Here is a 21217-nt window from a genome sequence, read left to right as displayed (position 1 = left end):
ATTTGCAATTTGTTATTTTTCCTAAAGAGGGCCCCCCAATTGTCTAAGCTTCAGGACCCAGAAAGCCTGGATTGGCCCCTGCAGGTAGGCCTATAGCAGCTTCTGTTGCTGAACTGAAATGGGTGTCCACTGCTTGACTCGGTAAGAACAGAGACCACCTGGGTTCAGGACCACCCGGTTCAAATTCCAGCTTTGCTACTCTCTAGCTGAGTTACTTTGGGCAAGGTGCCTCATCTGTCTAAACCTCCGGTTAATCATTTACAAAATGAGGCCAGTAATTGTACTTTCCCTGCAAGATCAAATGAAATAATCCCTGTAAAGAGCCAGGCCCACAGTACGTGATCCATCAATATGAATATCTTTTTATTATTATTAGTTCCCATGGTTTATTCTTGCTTCTTATCATTTGTCTTGATTAATCTCTTTCCTTCAAGTCCAGGTAGGAGGGAAGGAACTGGGGACTGGAAAAGCAGACTCCTCTGGGATCTGCAGGTCACCTACCTCTCCGGCTTCCACATTTGCTCGCCCAGCCTTACAGGTCTCGCACCCTCGCCTGGGTGCCCCCACCGTTGCCGAGCAACTGCCGCCTGCCCCGCACGGGCATTGGCTGCGCGGACCGCCTCCTGGTGTGCCCCACGGCTCCCGGAAGGCGCGCTTGGGCCTGTGCTTCAAGGGCTGGCATGGGATCGGTTCCCAGCCGAGGTGAGAGCGGCTGGCCGCGGCTGGCCGGTCATCGCTACTTGTCGCTAGGCGAGACGGCCTCGCGGGGCTGAGGATCCGCCGCATCCCGCCTGGCAGGTAACAGCAGTGTGAGTCTCCGGCCAGTCCGAGCCTCAGAACATGGGTCTGGGTCCTGGAGGCCGCTTGGAGCACCCACCGGGCGGCTTGGGCCCCTGCCATGCCACCCCAGCTCTGGGCCCTGAAGGCCAGAGGCCCAAACACTCCTGGACTTATCCCACCAATTTAGCCAACCTGGTTCAGCTCTGTGACCTTGGGTAGAATGACTATCAGAAGCTTTGTCTTCCTGGTGCTAGTATCAATAGTGATTAATAATGTGACATTGTGGGCTTCCCTGGTGGCGCAGTGGTTGAGAGTCCGCCTGCAGATGCAGGGTATACGGGTTCGTGCCCCGGTCTGGGAAGATCCCACATGCCGCGGAGCGGCTGGGCCCGTGAGCCATGGCCGCTGAGCCTGCGCATCCGGAGTCTGTGCTCCGCAACGGGAGAGGCCACAACAGTGAGAGGCCCGCGCACCGCAAAAAAAAAAAAAAAAAAATAATGTGACATTGTTAATAACTGCTTACTTTCTACCCTTGATAAGCGTACTATTATAGAACCATTCTGATACTGAGAAATAGGTATATTACTATGCCTATTTTAGAGAGATGAGGAAATTGAGGCTCAGAGAGAGATTTAATTTGCCTTAAGTCACACAGCTCCAAGAGGCCAGTTTTCCAACCCAGAGTGCTGCTCCAGAGGTCAAGGTTTTAACTTAAAGGCTTCTTGTGAGGATGGATGTCACATCTTAGCCAAGTGCCAGACACCTACTAAGTGCTCAAGCAAGGTTAGTGGTCAAATCATCACAGTCATGGTAACAAATAATAACAGTCATATCGGCATGAAAGGGTGACTTTGGCCAGAGCTTTGTCAGAGACATATTGCTTTGTCCACTTAGGACAGGGACAGTCTGTGAGATGTAGCTGCCCCACTCCAGAGTTTCAGGTCCTTAAAAATGCTGAAGCTGCTGTGTCTTTTACTTTCTACTTAACACTTCTCTCCACTTCTATTTTTATCTCATTCCTCTCCTCCCTACCAGTCACTGCTAGCTACAGGGGTGAAGCCCTTTGTCTCCGAAAATGGCCAGGTTTATGCACTGAGTTTAAAAGGGACAATCAGTAACTTCAGAAGTTCTCACTTTTATTGGCTAAAATGGAAGTAGTGAAAACACCAGCCATGAAAGGAGTTAATGCGACCCTGAACTTAGAAGGGGGCCTTACCTAGCCTGTGACCTTCAAGCAGAACACAGTCTATGGTTTTCAGGGAAGATAGATGTCTGCGTCCTTCCTAAATGTTAGAGACACTTACCCATCCTGGGTTCTGGGGACTCCTGCCTGGGTCTCAGTTTCCCTGCCTTTAAAGTAATAAAATTGAATGATGTTTGCCATATCCAAATACTACCTGTATCTTTTAAATTTGATATTCGTTAACTCAGCTGCTTTACTTAAATTTACTTTAAAAAGCAAACTGTATATCGTTACTTCACTGGAAAATCAATAATCACCTGTCATAAATAGAAGGTACGAAGCTCTAAGTAGAAATACAAATAAAAACAAACCATTGTTCTCAATTCTAGCGGGTAAGACCTTGAACTGAGGCCTGATCTCATTTTGTTAAAAAGGAAGACGAGGGCTTCCCTGGTGGCGCAGTGGTTGAGACTCTGCCTGCCGATGCAGGGTACATGGGTTCGTGCCCCGGTCCGGTAAGATCCCACATGCCGCGGAGCGGCTGGGCCCATGAGCCATGGCCGCTGAGCCTGCGCGTCCGGAGCCTGTGCTCCGCAACGGGAGAGGCCACAACAGTGAGAGGCCCACGTGCCACAAAAAAAAAAGCAAGTTTTAGCGAGGTGTTGAAGATACTCACAAATTAAACAAAGTTCCTCCTATGGATACTTAGGATTGAAAGAACTGAAAAGGGAAGAACTTCCCCATGCTGAGATTCTGTGTTTTTAATGCTCCGCTGGATGGCACCTAAATTCACCCAGCACAGTACCAATAGTTCACTCTCAACACTTGGAAAAACAGTGGAGTCCTTGGAGTTGTCTAATAGCCAACATTTGGGCTGATTCTCTCAGGGTCTGTGGGGCAGGTGGGGAGCGGGAGATAGCCCCTAGTGGGTCCACTGCAAGCCTTGTCTCCCCTTGCCCTTCCTCCTCTACATATAGCCATCTCAGGCACAGGTGAGATAAACAGCCGTTCAGCAGAAGTTGATGTGCACCAAAGGCTGTCTAACTACTGTCTGCATCTTCCCAGGACCACAGAGGGCAAGGGGGAAAGAGCAACTCTTCCTGTCTTACTTTCTGGGAGGGGGAGACAACTCACAGAGGCAAGCAACCCTACTTCCGCATCAGAGTCTCTGCATTGCCAAAGGGTATCTGAATAGGAAAGGGGACATTGGGAAAGGGTTTTATATGGAGCAAGACGTGGATAATGACACCAGCAACAGCAAGCCAAGGAAGAGGTATGGGAACCTGATGGGGCCTCAACTCATGGCGTGCAGTTGTCGGCTGCTACCTCTCAGCAACCAACTTTCGCCCCTTCTGTCACCTGAGGACCTGCACCCTTCCAGGACGGAGATGGAGGAGGACCAGGCAGGACCCCTCTTCCTATAGTTGCTCCTTGTACAAAATTCTAGGCTTCTTGGGCCTCCCCCACCCCCCAGGATGGAGCCCATGGCTTCTTTTAGAATCGTCTAGTCCCCATGGTTTAGGGGTTACCATAGTGGCAGCGGCATGGAGCTCTATCTTCATACCCTGAAGTGGTACAGACACCCACTGTCTAGATACTGCTTAGGAGACAAAAAGGAGGCCAGCCATCGACGAGGGGACTCATGTTCCTGCCCACAGTCTGTCCTGTGTGTCTCTAGGGGGTGAGAAATGGTTTAAGGAAGAGAAGAAAGGGAGCCCCTGGAATCTTGACGAAGTTCTACTAGTCCTGGCTACATTTCTAATAAGGCACGGCTTTGAATATTTAGAAAGACAGAGAAGAGGAAATAGGAGGATAGACTCAATGTGGAAAATAAGAGGTTGACCTGGCTCAAAGGAAGTGGAATTCAAACTTCTAGTAATAAAAAGGAACATCTGTGGGCCCGGAGCAAGACTACCAATGGAGGCCCATATACCATGTGTCTCAATACGTTAGTTATAAATCAGGTAGCAAACTTAAACACAATATATTCTCCCTTCTACCTTGACACATACACCATTATAACAACCCAGAAGGTTTGAATCTGGAATTCTCTGACTCTGGAATGTGATGGCTCTGTCCCACACCTGGAGAAGCCTCCTATGCACAATGTGGCTACCCCAACCCATATGTCCCAACTCAGCACCACTTGCACACAGCCATCCCTTGAATCTAGAAGTTCCTCGAGCAGTCTGCCCTTGGGGGGATGGACCTAGGAAAGAGCCTGCCCAGGTCCTGGTTGCAGTTTGAGCCCATTTAGGCAAGGGATCCTGGGTACCCAGAGGATGGTCCAGAAGGGGGAAGAGGTGTGACCTCCAGGCTGTCGTGTCCCCTTAGATCTGCAGATTCCTTGCCCCATGGAATGGGGTTACAAATGGACCTACAGGTAGTTTAATAATAACAACAAGAGCTAATATCTTGTATACCTTTGCAGTTTACAGGGCGCTCTGCCCCGATCAGGATTTTGAGATATGCAAGATTAATATCCCCATTTTGCAGGTAAGCACAGTAAGGCTCAGGGAGGTTAGTGACTTGCCCAAAGTCCTCTGATTGTGAGCTCTGCACACTGGCTCTCTATTTCAAGAATTGAGCCGGTTAGTCCTTACCCGTCTGGGCAGAGCCCAAAGGTCTGGAGCAGCAAAAAGCAAGGAAAGGGGAATTTCCTGACATCCTCACAATAGGCTATGGGTCAGCCATTAAATACCAGCTGGTGTGGCACTAACAGGCTGGCACATTTTGGCATATGACCCTTCCCACCCCTTCTCACAGAACTGTGTGAGCAGAAGGCAAGCCAGAGACAACTACTTCTGAAAGACGACTTTGAAAAAGCCAGGCCAGACTTCTGCGTTCTTAGCTCACACAATGTTATTAGAAAATGCAGTCAATTCAGTTTCTGTTTCAAAAAGGGCTGCTGTCTGGTAATGGCTCATTTCCCTTTTTGAGTCTCAGCAAAGACTCAGCAAAATGAAAAACAGTTAATACCACCTCAGCAGCTAATGGGTGCCCGAGAACAGGTAGGAGGCGTGACCGCACCCCTAGCAGGAGGCAGCCCTGCACCCCCCCCCCACTTGCAACTCCAAGCAGTGGGCTGGGGCTGACTCAGCCCTCAGGCCCTACCCTTTCTCGCTCCCTCCTCCCTCCTGAATACTGATGGTGAAGGGAGCAGGTGGGAAAGATGCAACTGAGGAGTAAAGCCACGGGGCGCCAACCTTGGGGGCTGGTGGAGAAGATGAGCTTGGCACTTAAACACAGTCTCTGCCCCGATCCGTGATCAGCTTAAGGAACGATGTGCGAGCATCCACAATGCATTTGCTACTTGAAAGACCTTCCAGTCCTGAGCCCCCGACTGGAACGGGAGCAGACGGAGCCCTTGCTCTCTCTTTGCTCAGGCCAGGTCATCAGCTCCTGACAGCCCCTCATCCGTCTCTGGTGGCCCAGCACCTTTGGTTCTCCAAGTGGGGTTCCTAGACCGGCAGCATCAGCACCGCCTGGGAACTTGTTAAAAAATGCACATTCTCGTGCACCACCCCAGACCTGTGAAATCGGAATCCCTGCAGGTGGGTGCAGCAGTCTGCAGTCTCTCAAGTGCTCTGGCGATTCTGAGGCGAATTGCTGCTGTCAAAATCTTTAGGAGCTGGAGTCCTGGAGTCAGACAGACCTGGCTTTGAATCGCAGTTCTGCCACTTAGCAGCTATGTCTGAATCTTAGTTTTGGCACCGATGAATTGGGGATAATGCTACTTCCTCATAGTGGGATCGAATGGATTAAGATCACGTGTTAACATGCTCAGCTCCTAGTGCTGGATAAACGGTGGCTCTTCTGTTTCTCTGGAAATCAGATTAGACAGGGTGGCCTCAAGGAGGCCATCATGGAGATGCTCACAGGCCAGGGTGTCAGGCCCATTCAGCTGTGTGGCTTCTGACCCATACCTAAAGCCCCCTCCAGCCTCCTGTGTCCTGTGACTGAAACTGTTGGCAGATCCAGTTTATTTCCCAGCTTCCCTAAATGGAGCCCTCCCACGCCTGAGAGCGTCACAGGCCAACTTCCTCTCTGCAGTGACCTCACTGGCTAGTCGGCGGGACCTGCTGCATTTGCAGGCAGAGGCTCTGTTCCTCAGTTACAGTCTCCACTGTTCTTCATCAGAAGAGGGGTGAGGATCACCTTTGACTTGCCGATTTCACAGGGTGATGGGGAGAAGGAATACTTTTAGCACAGATGAAGAGTTTTATGTGGATTAACTCATTTAATCTTCACAACACCCCCATGAGGGCAGGTACCCTGTTTTATAGATAAGGAAACTGAGAGAGGTTAGGAAACCTGCCCAAAATCACCAATAAGAGATAGAGTCATGATTCAAAGTCAGGCAGCCTGGCTCCAGAGTCCTGCCCTTCAGCACTGTGCCCAGTACAGGGACACCATCGGATGGGACAGGTCATTGTAGCCAGGCACCCAGGGGCTCTGAAGCCTTGGAACATGGCCCCTTTGACAATCTGATGAAAGCTATGGCTCCTTGGTCCACGGCAAGCACGCCAACTTCCGAATATGATCTCAGGGTTCCGTGAGCCTAGCATTCCATCCAGAGGTCTCCAGTCGAGACCTGGGTAAGAGTCTTAGAAGGAAGTAGGAAGGACTTAGAAGTCCAGGCGCATTAGACGTTCCGCCCTCATTAAACTCCAGAGAGCAGGACTGGGGCCAGAGCAGCAGGGATGGATGCTGTTGGGTGAGACTGCTGGGGAAAAGATCCCATGTCCTTCTTCTGTCCAGAGTGAAGTGTGTGAGAGGTGTGCTGGGAACATGAGGCTGTTTCCAGAATAAGAGCAGGACTGAGGATGCTCAGTCTCCTTGGGGCTCCGGGACTCCATCTGGAAGAATCTGCAGGACAGCACAGGCCTGGTGCCAGCCGGTCTAGAGCAACCCAAGTATCGCCCTGCCAAGAGGCAGGGTGTGGACTCGGTGACCGCAGGGCCCCTCCCAGCTCTGGGTGTGTGTTTAAGTCAGGGATAGGAGGTGTGGTGATCCCAGGACGTCACACTTTGCTCTGTGTCTGGGAAGATGGGCCCCCTGGTTCCTTGGTACCCTGGAGCGGATACACGCAAGGCGTCTGACATATCAGGTCCACACAGTGAGGCTCCTGCCTCTATCACACCTCTGTAAACCTTGCCTTCAGCTTGGTGAGCTCGTGGTTCAAGTGCCCATGAAGACTGTAGCCTTGGTTACTGAAGACCAGTGACTCCGCACCAAATCCCAGAGAGGCACGGAGGGCAGGCTGGGTGCCTGCTGTCACTCACACTGGACAGGTTAATCCAGCCTCCTGGAACCCCATTCCGCCCACCCAGCATGCGGCCCGGGGCTCCTCAGATCTGCAAACCATTTAAATTGGCAGTGCCCTCTCAATCTTCTAAGGCAGCAGAGTGGAGAGGAGAGAAGACAGGCTTCAGAGCCTCACAGCCCTGGTCTGAATTCCAGTTCAGCCTCTCGCCGACTTAACCCCTCTGAGTCCCAGTTTCCCTCTCTGTGAAATGGGATGCCAGCCCCACCTGGCAGGGTTCTTATACATGGCACAGCCTAGCCATTGTAGGTGCTCAGTAATCAGCACCTCCTTTACTGTGATGCAGGCCGTGCCCTGCCCTGCTACAGAAGCCAGGCTTGCTCAGAGGCTCTCAGCCAGGCCAGTGCCTCACAGAGTCTCCCTTAGAGCCGTGGTCTGTGACATCGCCCATCAGAGAAACACCTTATCCAACGAGTGCTCTTCCAAGGTTAAAGGCACCAAACCCCGCCTGGGGATAACAAAGCAGAGTGTCATCCCATGGGCCAGAAATGCCTTTCCAGATGCCTCCACCAAAAAGGTGGGCAGGTGAAACAAGTAGGCGACGAGAAAAGGAAAAGAAAGCATCTGTACTTTCCAGACAGAGCCAGTGGACACAGCTGGAATCTTCCCAGAACTCTGCACTTAAGAGACTTAAATGATGCCCTCTTACTCTCATTCACAAACCTGCCTGCATCCTAGAGCAGACCCCAGACTCCCAGCCCATCCTCATCTCCTCTTTTCTCTTCCTTCCTCCTCCCTTCCTTTCTCTTCTTTTTCCCTTTTTAAAAACATCACTGGGTGAGCAGCACCATAAAGCCACATTCCTGGGGAAGCTCCTCCAAGCAGACTATTGGCCCCAACTATGGGCAGCACTCGGTGCAGGGGAGGGGCCAGGAGCTGGGATGCGGAGGCCAGCCCAGCATCCAGTGAGGAGGAGAAACGAGGGCAGTGGGTTAGTACTGACAGTGTGGCGTCAGGTGAACAGGAAGGTCTGAAGACACAGCCTTCTGGGAGGAGGTGATTAGCACTGATTATGCACCAGGCTCAACTCTAAATGTTTTATGTGCATTCCTAGTTACCATCCAGTGTATACAACCACCAGAGGCGAGGCCGGGACTACAATCACCACGTAGTCGTTTGAGAGAACAGAGTCAGGCTGAACTTTCCCGTGGTCGTGCAGCTAGGAAGTGGTGTGGGCTCAAACCTAGACAGTCCTGGCTCCAGGGCGCAGACTCTCGGAACCATTTTGGACACAACCAGATGGCCCTTTCTAAAGGGCATCTGGGTACCTGGCCATATGTCCACGAGGAAGGCAGGGTAAGTGTTGGGGTGTCTGTTTTTTCCAGCTGAGGCTTAGAAAAAAGTGAAGTGGCTTTTGCCCAGAGATCAGAGCGAGGGGTAGAGCTTGGTCTGGGGTCTTGGATTCCCAGCTTTCTGCCTCGTGCACACTGCCTGCCCCAGGTCAGGCATGACCCAGGCAGGGGCCTGGGCATCAAACAGCAGGCATCAGAATTGGAGGTGCTGGCCCAGACAAATGCTGGGCCTGGGGACCAGACAAAGGGTGGGCACTGAGCACTGGGTACAGGGTGCCCGCCACGGGGGAGGCGTTGGGCATCGCAACAGACTGTCCAGGCAGCAGCAAAGAGTGTGAAGAAAACACATTTGTTGAGGATCTGCTATATGCTAGGTACTCTGACCTACAATACTGGGGCATATTTAATCCTTCCAACAGCCTTGAGAGACTTTTCATTTTAGATGTGAGAAGGTGTCAGCGAGACTGGGCCAAAGTGACCCAGCTAGGAGGTGGCAGAACCAGAATCCCAGCCTCTGCCAGGCATCAGGAGCTATGACTGACTCCCCCATCCCAAGCTGCAGACCCCGATCTCCCTTTAACTTGCAGTCAAGGGCAGGAACATCTCAGTGGGGTGCACAGGGTCAGCTGACTGGACTCTTGTGGGGCACAGAGCACGGCCGTCATCATTGCTCTCCTTTGGAGTCAAGCCCACAGCAGCCTGACGTTGAGGTTGTCCTCTCAGGCTGATGCTGCCTTTCTAACTCCCGCATGGCCAGCTCCTGGGCGGGAGCAGAGGGTTTGCACTGTGCCCTCGAGTCACCTTGTTACAAATGCTGTGAGCTGATGCAGCTCTGCCTGGCCATGAGGTTTGCCTGGGGTAGTTCATTGGCACCGCGGGTAGTCACAACTCCTGGACTTTTCACCCACTTTGCAGATGAGGAAACTGGCTCAGGGTGGCTTCGTAACTCACACAGCCAGTGCCTGGTGGGTCCATCAGCAGCAGTCACGCTGGGGTGACCTCAGCACCAGGGGCTGGCGTGGGGGAGATGGGGACATGGGACCAGGAGGGCAGGGGCTGGGGACTGAAATGGACTGGATAGAGCAGGCCTGGAAGCAGCCCAAGATGCCGTGCCTGACAAGGAGTGGTCAGAGTGGTGAGCCTGACGTGGCCCAGGGTCTGCATCCATGGGGGCCCAGTCCAGTACGGGGTCTGGCCAGCTGCAGTAGTCAGATCAACTAGGCCAGGGTTCTGGGCACTGTATCTACTCAGAAGAACACTCCAGCAATCCGTGAGTGAGTAAAAGGGGTGACAGAACCAAGGAGAAGGTGAAGGTTCAATATGGGAATATGAGGGCAGGGTAGGTGAGGACCTCTGAGTTCAGGAAGACCTAGGTTTCTTGTCTAGGGCACTTAGTAGCTGAGTGATCTTGGGTAAGTTACTTAACCTCTCTGAGCCTCACTGTGTTCATCTACAGATGGGGGAATAATGCAGATAAAGCATCTGGCACAGGGAGCATTGGGCCAGGAGTCTGAGCAGCTGATGGAAAGGTTGCCCAGTACCCTGGGTCTGTGGCCAGGTGGCTAGTCCCTGCCTCCGCCGGCTAGTGGGGCTGAAATTCCTTGTGGGATCCTGCCTGGGTCAAAGCTGGATTGGAAACTGGGCTGACCCCAGCCAACGGGTGGAGAGCAGCAGTGACTGAGACCGCAGGCGTAACCGGCACTGACAAAGCTGCCACCAAGGAAGTGATGTTGGTAAAGTAGAAACTAGATACTTTCATTCAGAAAGCACACAGGGTTAAGATGAGCTTGGGCTTAATAGGCACATGAAAAGATGCTCAACATCGCTAATTATCAGAGAAATGCAAATCACAACTACAATGAGGTACCACTCACACCAGTCAGAATGGCCATCATTAAAAAGTCGACAAGTCACAAATGCTGGAGAGGGTGTGGAGAAAAAGGAACCCTCCTACACTGTTGGTGGGAATGTAAGTTGGTGCAGCCACTGTGGGAAACAATATGGAGGTTCCACAGAAAACTAAAAACAGAACTACCATATGATCCAGCAATCCCACTCCTGGGCATATATCCAGACAAAACTATAATCCAAAAAGATACGTGCACCACTATGTTCATAGCAGCACTATTCACAATAGCCAAGACACGGAAACAACCTAAACGTCTGTTGACAGATGAATGGATAAAGAAGATGTGGTACTGGACTTCCCTGGTGGCGCAGTGGTTAAGAATCTGCCTGCCAGTGCGAGGGGACACGGGTTTGAGCCCTGGTCCGGGAAGATCCCACATGCCGCGGAGCAACTAAGCCTGTGCGCCACAACTACTGAGCCTGCGCTCTAGAGCCCATGCGCCACAACTACTGAAGCCCACACGCCTAGAGCCCATACTGCACAACAAGAGAGGCCACTGCAATGAGAAGCCCGTGCACCGCAACGAAGAGTAGCCCCCGCTCACCGCCAACTAGAGAAAGACTGCATGCAGCAACGAAGACCCAACTCAGCCAAAAATAAATAAATCTATAAAAAAGAAAAAAAGAGGATGTTGTACATATATACAATGGAATACTACTCAGTCATAAAACAGCACAGAATAATGCCATTTGTAGCAACACGGGTACAACTAGAGATTATCATACTAAGTGAAGTAAGTCAGAAAGAGAAAGACAAATACCATATGATATCACTTATATGTGGAATCTAAAGTATGACACAAATGAACCTATCTATGGGCTTCCCTGGTGGCGCAGTGGTTGAGGGTCCGCCTTCCGATGCAGGGGACACGGGTTCGTGCCCCAGTCTGGGAGGATCCCACGTGCCGCGGAGCGGCTGGGCCCGTGAACCATGGCCGCTGGGCCTGCGCATCCAGAGCCTGTGCTCCGCAACGGGAAAGGCCGCAATGGTGAGAGGCCCACGTACCGCAAAAAACAAAAACAAACAAACAAAAAAATGAACCTATCTATGAAACAGAAACAGAACCATGGACCTTGAGAATAGACTGGCGGTTGCCAAGGGGAAGCAGTTGGGGGAGGGATGGAGCGGGAGGTTGGGGTGAGCAGATGTAAGCTTTTATATCTAGAATGGATAAACAACAAGGTCCTACTGTCTAGCACAGAGAACTATATTCAATATTCTATGATAAACCATAATAGAAAAGAATATAAAAAATGAATATATATATATATGTATAACGGAATCACTTTGCTATACAGCAATTATCACATTGTAAATCAACTATAATTCAATTTAAAAAAAAAAGATGAGCATGGGCTTTAAATTTAACCTCCAGTAGAATAAAATCTTTCAACTGACTTTTGGCTTTCTCTCTTCTATCTGAAGTTCTGTAGTAAAGCATGCCATGGTCTCAGAAGCCAGGACCCTGCAGTAACCCCCCTCTCACATCACGTCCAAGCTGATTAGAGGGTCCCGAATGTTCTCAGGAGCACTGGGCTGAAGACAGCAGAATGAATGGGCTTTGCTAATAATACCCACACCTGGCTCAAGCCTCCTCATGTCCCCATGCATGTAGGAACCCACTAGTTAAAGAGTCAATTGGCTGCCTCTAGCTTTCTTTGTTGAATGAAAGGAGGAAAATGAAGATGTGTATGGCGTGGAAATACACAAGGGCATGCACTAAAAACTGCCACTTGGGATTAAATCAGAGTACTACCAGACAAAGGCAACCTCTCAGGGATTCTCCTCCACCTCTTTCACTGAAAAATCCCCTTCTCTTTAGCAAGCTTTGTTCACGCCCCAAAACACGTGAGCTAGTTCCACAAGCCTCCTGGGGTCACATGAGACTTGAGACCCAGAGCAGACAAGCCCCATGAGCTGCTATTACAATAAATGGGCGACAAGGGTGACTGAATTTCACTGTCTGCCCCTCTCCTTGGAGGTGTATTTTTATTTACCTTCCTCCCTGAGAAGGAATGATCCTTTGCAAAATGCCCACTAAAGTGAGCAACAAAGAAAAGTGGGCAAAAGCCCGGATAACCCTCCCACCAGCCAAGCAGCCGGCCCCTCTTCCGGCAGAGGCCGCGGCAGCACAGCTGGCACAGCAAGCCCGTCATCTCCTCAGCTCCCCTCAACACTGCATCATCACGCTGGCCGCCCTCTTCCCCATTCACTCCACGCTGATTCCAAATCAACTCACTAACGGGAAAGCTACCCCCCTTCAACACAGCATGTGAGGTCCCCACCCCTCCTCCTCTGTTAGCTCCAGGGTGGTCCCTACCCCTGAGCTCAGACTGCTGTTGTACCTTAAAACAGACATGCTCCCCATTGATAAGATACCTGAGGTTGAGATGCGTCGCCTCACCTCCCAGACAGATGCCCCAAGTGATCAACAGCATTGAAGTCAGTGGGAAAAAACCAAGGGGGAGATTTCAACTTCCTGCAAGGGGAGGGGAGAATTTATTTTTAAAATAAAAAAAAATTTTTTTCCAAGTATCAAGTTTCAGAAAACCTTTCAAGGGTGTCCTTTTCAATCCTCTGGCCAGAGAGGGAGCGTGTACCAGCCGAGTCGGTGGGGAACATCAACTGCTGACAATGGGTGGGTCGCTGGCTGCTTCTGGCTCTGTCAGCTGTGTCCACAGGACACCTCGGACCCGGTGCGCTTCAGAGCAGGAGCGGCCGATTCACGGCTCTCAGGGTTTTGCCACTTCTCGGGGCAAGCTCTCTGCTTCCTGCACAGCTCTTGAGAAAACTCCTGGTCTGATCTAGTTCCTTCCTCTCTCGGATTCCCACGTCAGCCTGCTCCCCCAAGGAACAGCCTTGCGGGAGCCTTCAAGGAACCTGAAAAAATATAGATTACTACTCATGTCAGGCAATCACAAGTGTGTGCAGGCCTCAGAACCTGAGGGGTTGCCTTTTGAAACAACAGCTACAAAATATATGACTGTGTCCAGAAAAAACCAGGACAAAGCAACACCTAATTCTGTTGAGTAAAGCTTCAGAGCTCAGCTGATGTTCATAATAAACCAAACTAGGAAGGTGAAGGGGCTACTGGCCCCCTCTGGACACCCTCTGCTCCTCCAGTCCAGTCTCCATCTTCCGCCTGCTCCTTGGCTGTGACTCAGTCCACAGGGGCACGGAGGAGATGGACGGGAGGAGGGAACACGCCTCCTGTGGGTCACAGCAGGCTGAACGTGTCCCTCCCTTCAGGCCTGGGGTAGAGCAGCCTTACTATTGGGTTGGCCAACGTCTTACGGAGAAACCCGAAAGCACTTTTTGGCCAGTCCAGTACTTCTGGGATATAATGCATAACCCCTTAGGGTTCCTACACCCACTCTTCAAATATCCTTAAATTACTCAATTTGAGTATGCTGTTTCCTGCCAAGACCCTAAAACAGCCACCAATAAGGCTTTCATTAAATACCCAGGTATTTATTAGGCCCTTGAACCAATGGCCTTGACATACTGTAAACATGGACACTAAACCCTGCCCTGACCCAGGCCATAGACCACTTTAAGCATCCCTGCTTGAAATCCAGGCCTGACATGCTTGGTCCTGGGTACAGCAGGGAGGCCCTCTGGAGCCCATGTCCAGGGAAGGAAGGGCTCCTGGAAGGCCTGTCTTCCCAGGGTTCCCAGTCTGGTTGGTGGAAAGTGGAGGTCTGCACAGGCTTGGGTCTTAGGCCTGAGGACTGGGCACCCCAGGGGGACCTCCTCCGGGTAGGGAGGGCTAAGGAGTCTCGCATCTTGCCATCAGCTGGAAGGAGCAAGGCTGGGAGAAGGCAAAGGGCCTGTAGACGGTCTTGGCACTCACCCTGTAACAACTCAAGAGCCGAACACTGGCAACACCTTCCCCAAGAGGGAATAACAACAGGCAGAAAGTACCCATCGGCCAGGAGCTTTCTGTGTAACTTGTAACTGTGTCTTATTCAGGTGTCTTTGGTCCTCAAAACATCTCAGGACATCTGTCAAAGTATCTGGAATGTCTACCTGGTCCCGGCGACAGCACTGGTCCCAGCTCCCTGGCAGCAATGAGGCCCGGGTGTGATCTGTGCTCTGCAGAGCCCAACCCCAGCCCTTCCTGCTCGCCGCCTGGGCCCTCCTGGCACTTCCTGCCCATCTTGCTGAGGCTCCCAGGCATCGCACAGCACCGAGGTCTAGCCACCGCCCCTCCTAGATGAGGTGCACGAGCAGGGCAGAGCATGCTGAGCCAAGCACCAGGCCCAAGCACATGTAAAAGGACATCACCACCCCAGTGGCCTCGGCCAGCTCCCTGGGCACGATCTTGGGCCCATAGATGAGAGCCAGGGTGCTGAGGTAGCCGTTGCTGAGCCCCAGCAGAGAGGTGAAGAGCACCGGGTACACGTCAGACTGGAAGACCACCGTGTGCAGGTGGACACGGGGCTGGTAGTTGCAGAACACAAAGAGGGGGACGAGACAGGTCCGGAGGAGCACAAGCCCGGGGAGCACCTTGCTCCTGGGCCCTGGCACCTGGATCCAGGCTGTGATCTGCCGGCCGCACAGGTCAGCAAAGTTGTACAGGAGGAAGGTGGTGAGGGGGACAAAGAACTTGGTGCTCCACGGCGAGCCCGAGCCCTTGCTGAGGGACTCGATGTTGCTGAGGATGGCGGGGAAGACGAGGCTGGTGATGAAGAGGAGGTAGATGATGCAGAAGCCCAGGCCGGCAGTCTTCTTCAAGATGGGGAGGAGGGGTGGTGTCTGGGAGTCGCTGGATCCAGGGGCCACCAAAGGGGGATTGGGGAAGTCCTGGGGCAGCTGCTCTTCACCAGAAAACACAGCCGGCCAGACAGGCCTCATATAGTACCTACAGGAGAGAGGCTAGTGGTAAGAGGGGCTGGAAAGCAGGGTCACTCGGGATTTTCAGAGACAAGGCCGGGGACGGTCTTTAGGTCCAGCATGTAAAGCCTAAGCCCCAGGATGCCCTCACATGACACGTGTGCTGCGGGGTGGCCAGAGGGAGACCTGCACAATCCCCAGCCTTCCTGTCCTGGAGCTGCCTGTAAGGCTGGACTCCAGTCCATTGTTCTGTGGTGCCGGCCGTGCCATGAGCAGGGAGAGAGGAAACCAGCACTGACCGCTGCATGGTGAGCCTGGGACCCAGTCTTCACTCACTTATTTTTGTTTGGTTTTGGGGGTGGGGAGAGGTGGAGCTAAAGTAGCATTTATTCTTCAAATGTAAAAGTAATTTAAAATCTTAAATTATAAAAGTAACACATGCTTGATGCAATAAACCCAAATAATACCTAAGAGGAATGATACAGTAGAACAAGAACTCTCACCTCCCACCTCTGGTCTCACTCCTTAGAGATACAGATCATTAAAAGTCTGGTGTATATTGTTCCATGCACATGCAAACACCACACACACATAGCTATGTTTCTTAAGCAAAAGTGGGATCAAACTATACATATTGTAAAACTTTTTGCAACAGTATAACTAACATAATATAAATACATTATATAACTGTCTACATGCATAACTATTATACATAAATGTATACACACAATTGCCTAAAGAAGAGTATCTTGTGGCCATCCCTTCACACAGGGACAGACGGCTCTGTCTCTGTTGCTGCAGAGTATTTCACTGTATGGATAGACAATTTAACTGCTCCCCTAATGCTGGACATTTAGGTTAGCTCTAGTTTTTCTCTACTACAAATAATGGTGCAATGAATGTCCCTATACATAAATCCTTGCACATATATACTAGTATTTCAGTAGAGCAAATTTCTAGAAGAAGAACTGCTGGATCACAAGGTTTGTATCTTTAAAATTTTGATAGATATTGATAAACTGCTCTCCAGATAGGGAGAACCAATTTATCTCTGCTTTGTACCACCTACCTACCCTAACTAAAGTAACCTAACCCTTCAATCTCCATGAGAGCACCTGTTTCTCTAAAAAGAACTGACCACAATTTATAATCATTGTGTTGGTTTACTGGTTTATCATCTGTCTCCTTCAGTAGAAGACAGCTCTCTGGGGCAAAGACACATTTGGCTGTTCCCAGCTAAATCTCTGGGTACCCAATAACCCTTCAAAACATAATTGTTGAAAGAACTGAAAAGCCTATAAAAGTATCTTTTCCCGCATATACTCAACACTGAATATGATCAATTTTTTCAATTTCTGCTACTCTGACCAGAGTAGAAAAGGCTTGGGTCTCTTTGCATTGCTGTGTGACCTTTCCTGAGTCACTCAACCTCTCTGGGCCTTGGGTGCCTAAAAACCAGGAGACATGGGCGCCTAAAAACCAGGAGACATGGGCTGATTGTATTAATATATCTCAAACAGAAGAACTGGTGTGGTGCCGGGGAGAACAGCAGGTTGGTGATAGCGGGGTTCTGGTTTCAGCACTACTTCTGCCTCCCCACTGTGACCTTAGGCCAGGTACTCCCCTCTCGGGGCCTCAGTTTCCTCCTCTGTAAAATGGAGGGGCTCTGTAGCTGTAGTTTCTGAGATCCCTGCCAGCCTTCCCATCCTAAGAGCCTACATACTGTCCATAAACGAGTCACTGGGAGGACTCCTCCCCAGAATCACTTTTCCATGTAATGCTGAGCTGAGCACTTCGGTCTTAAACCTTGTCTTGTTTCCCAATCACTATTTAGAGAAAGGACTATTCTTACTTCTGCTTCTACTCAGCATCAAGTCCTTGCCTTAGTCTGCTCTGAGGAAGCTGCCCACCAAGTTCTTCTGGTCAAAGCTCTTCTTCATAAGTTCGTCCAAATCTAACTGCACCCTACCGCAGTCAGCAGCTTCCACCACTGCGTGAGGCTCAGTTCCTCCTGAGTGGGATGGGGCAGCCTAGCCCAGCCCTCCTGGGTGCAGCACCTATGGGCTCCCTTTTGAGTAAGATTTAGTTTGAGCAGCCCTGGGAGCACAGCTCTAAAGCTCCATCCTCAGATGGGTTTCTGTAAACCCAGAAGCCTTGACCCAAGTGTTAGTATGCAAAGAAATAGAAACTTCCATGGGCTGGCATAGCCCTGGGTTGTTCTCTTGTCTCACGTGCTCAGCTGGAAAGGATTTTGGCTTGCTTAAGTGAGACTGAAAACTAGGGTGACCACCTGTCCTGGTTTGCCTGAGACTATCCTGGTTTTAGCACTGGAAGCTCCCGGTCCTGGGAACCCCTGGGACTTCAGTCCCAGGCAAACAAGGAAGGTTGGCCACCCCGGTGTAAACAGCCCACGCGAGGCTCCCTGAAACAGGACACAGGGAAACAGCAGGAGTAGTGGGAACCTCCTGCCTTCTGTTCATTGACTCAAAATAATTTAGTCAGCAGCAACAAGGTGTCAGGCAGTATATGAGGGGCTGGGGGACAGCGAGCCAGTCAGACCCCAGGAATCACAGGGGCATCATCGTGGAGCACAGCTGGATAACTTTTGATGACAGCCCTGAAGGGGCAGGGAGGGGGTGGGCAGACTCAGGTCTGTAGCCACCTGGGGTACATGGTGTCATCACTCAGTCCCCTTTTATCCTCCTGAGGCCACGGAGGCCAGCTGAAGTTACAACAATCCTCTAACTGGGGAGAGCAACCTGCCCCAGCAGATTCAGGATTCTGGTGAAGGCAGGGGGCTCTGGGGATTAACGAGGCGACTCTCACAGGGACAGGAGGAGTCAGTGGTGAGGAAGGACCTCGCCGTCACAAGCCAGGGGTGCAGCAGGATGCAGTGGTAATGGTGCAGCCGGGAAACGGCTCCAGGTTCCAACGCCCACCTACGACTCACCAGGTAAGAAACCTGGGCATGTCTGTTAACTCTCCAAAGCCTCAGTTTCCTCATTGGTAAAATGGGAAAATAACTGCACGAGGCTGTCATATATCCTAAGGGGAAAAAATGGACTGCTTAGCTCAGTGCCCCCCACACCAAATCGGTTCCCGTGGATCCGGCAGAGCCAGGACCTGCGCTCTTGCCCGGCTCTGCGGCTCGCACGCTGTGGGACCACAGGCCAAGCACCTGGCCTTCTCTGTCTCCGTCTAGTCACCTGTATAATGGGGAATATAATTCCTGCCATTCCTATATCAAATACGACAATGGTTATGAAAATGCATTGAAAAGAATAAAAAGCAAGAAAAAGTCACGGGTCATTTTTTAAAGAGCAGCAGGGAGCAAAAAAGGAAAAGGAGGAAGGAGAGAGCGAGAGAGACTAAGGCGAGGAAAGCGGTCCCGCAGGGTCGAGAGGCCCCGAGAGACGGGGGTTAGAATCAGAGGTTTGGAGTTGGGCTCCAATGCTGGTTTTGCTGCCGACGGGCTGTGGGACTCAGGCAAGTAATTCAGCCTCTCTGAGCCTGGTTTTCTCATGTGTGAACGGGCGCAATTACGATAAGTCACAGTGCTGCCCCCATGAGAAGCGGGTGTGTGAGCTTTAAGAAGCCCCGTGAGGCCGGGCTGAGCACAGAGCAGGAGCAGGGGAGGTGCGGAGCCCAAGGAGCTACTCTTCATCTTTATCCTTCCTCAGGTCCCACTTCCGCCCCCTGCCCTCTCTGATGGAAACCACGCAGACTCCGGGGGCTCAGCTGCTTGGGGTTGCTATGCAAAGCCAACTTCTCATGTCCAACGGCCCAGCCAATTTACTGAGCAACGACTACGAGCCAGGCACAGCTCGAGGCATGGGATACAGCAGAGAGCAAAACCCACTCTATTTCTGCCCTCAGGGGAGGTCACACTCCAGCGGGGAGACAGGCAGTAAACCAGGAAACGAACATGGGCTCTAGCTAGAGGACAGAAGAACTCAAGCAGACAGGATAAAGGTATAAGCATACATGAGAGAAGGATGCCGCAGAGAGCTAGCGCGGGCCTCACCTGGCGTAGTCCAGCCGCGGCAGCAGCAGGTAGAGCCCGATGCAGAGCGCCAGGAAGACGTCCGCCGTCAGGAAGAAGGCCAGGGTGCTGTCCGTCACGTCACTGGCCCCCGCCAGGTCCACCAGCGAGGCCACGGCACTGAGGGTGCCCCCCATGGCTCCTCCTGCAGAGAGCGTGGGACCCCCCACGGATGGTCAGGGCGGGCCCGTCCTCCCTGCCTCTCGGCCCGCCCGCGCTCCACTCCAGCTCCACGCTGTCCCTGCTGAGAAGAACGCTGCTGTTCTCACAGTACGGCGAGGCTTGGCAGACCCGGAGGGTCCTGCAGCCGTGAGCTTTCTGACTCTGGGAGGGTATCCCCAGCCCAGCTCTTCTCCAAGGGGCATGGAAGAGGCTCCGGCCTGTCCGAGCACAGGCTCCCCGCTGCCTCGAGCGAGGCCAGCCGATCTGGGGAGTCCTTACCGGTTAGAAAGCCACCCAGGAGCTCATGGAGCTTACCTTATACCCCACGGCAGCTGTGCACCATACACGCGTGAACACGCATGCACGCTCGCTAACACACACACAATCACATACACATACCTAGGCTACCACAAGCTCTCACACACACACACCGACACACAGTCTCAAACCACACTGTCACACACACACTCAGTAACACACTCCTATATACTCACACACCATGCCACCCCAAACTCATACACACACTCGCATGCACGCAACTGCCCCACCACATGGAATGTGCTCTCCTGCCGAGGGCTTCGGCACGTGGCCCAGATGACCACGTGGCACCACGTCTTTCTCTGCTACCTAACAGAAGAGGCAGCACAACCTAGCCGAGGGGACTCATGGGTCCAGGAGCCAAACAGATGTACATCTGACCCTTGACTCTGCCACTTGCTCGCTGTGACCTGGGGGCAACATGACTTCTTGGGACCAGAGTTTGCTCATCTGTAAAATGGGGACAATGACACCTGCCTTGCAGAGCAAGGCCTGAATCAGATGATGTTTAGAAAGAGCCCAGCACACAGCAGGCTTTCTACAAATGTCAGTCCCCTTCCTCACCACAATCACACAGTCACTTCTGGGAGGCAGGCCATGTGTCTTTCTTCTCTGTTGAACCCTCACAACCGTGGGTGGTCAACTGGTGCTGGCCACGAGTCAGAGCTTATACATGGTCCATGTGAGCAGATCATTACTCCTCTCAGCCTGTTTATTTGCCTGGAAGATGGGACTCACACTTGTCCTGTCCCTCCCATGAGACTACAGTGGGATGGAAATGGAAACAGTGAATGGGAAAAACAATGAATACATGGGCGCGCCCAATAGGATCAACACAGTAAGTGCCTGTGAATACAGGACTGCCTGGCTGCATGGATGGATTTGCCTGCGTTAGAGGATCAGGATCCTGAGTCTCAAGGAGGCAAGAGGGCCACTGACTGCAAACAGCCAACTGGTCCGTGTGGGCACGAGCTGCTTTGTCATTACTTGGCAGGTCTGACCAGGCACCACTTCACTGCCCATTGTTGCACAGAGCAGAGGTGGGAGAGCGACAGCTGGGCCCTCGTCCACCACGATGCCCATCCTCGCTGCCTCACCCACACTCTGACTGACACCTCTGTGGCTCTTTTTCTCCCCAACCTTCTCAATATGAGTTCTATTAGCCTGGGTGGGGCCAGAGGTTGGGATCTGAGAGGAGGGCAAAGAAATGAAAGTTAGCATAGTGATGTTTTAATTCTAGCACAGACTCTAGAATCAAAACATCTGAGTCCAACCCTGGCTCTACCACTTCTACGTGTGTGACCTTCAGCAAGTCACTTAACTTCTCTGTGCCTCCGTTTCCTTATCTGTAAAATGGGGATGTTAAAAC

The 21217-nt window shown here is 51.8% G+C and overlaps 1 protein-coding gene across 5 annotated transcripts in view; it reads right to left on the bottom strand.

Annotated features, from left to right (window-relative positions):
• SLC29A3 (solute carrier family 29 member 3) overlaps positions 1–21217 on the bottom strand; it is a 60849-nt gene that overhangs the window by 4569 nt on the left and 35063 nt on the right. For 2 of the 5 annotated variants that reach the window (XR_003002516.1, XR_003002515.1), the window contains exons 4-6: positions 19351–19513; positions 14344–15354; positions 12870–12969 (exon numbers count right to left, since the gene is read on the bottom strand). Coding sequence is in view for 2 of the 5 variants with exons in the window: in XM_024739761.1 (XP_024595529.1) it covers positions 14703–15354; positions 19351–19513 (815 nt within the window). In the remaining 3 variants the exon portion in view is untranslated. The other 3 variants (XR_003002514.1, XM_024739761.1, XM_024739762.1) reach the window with 3 other exon arrangements.

The sequence above is a fragment of the Neophocaena asiaeorientalis genome, unplaced genomic scaffold (genome assembly GCF_003031525.2).
Source record: "Neophocaena asiaeorientalis asiaeorientalis breed wild unplaced genomic scaffold, Neophocaena_asiaeorientalis_V1.1 scaffold501, whole genome shotgun sequence".
In the NCBI taxonomy this organism is placed as follows: domain Eukaryota; kingdom Metazoa; phylum Chordata; class Mammalia; order Artiodactyla; family Phocoenidae; genus Neophocaena; species Neophocaena asiaeorientalis.
This window is presented reverse-complemented; position numbering and strand designations above follow the sequence as displayed.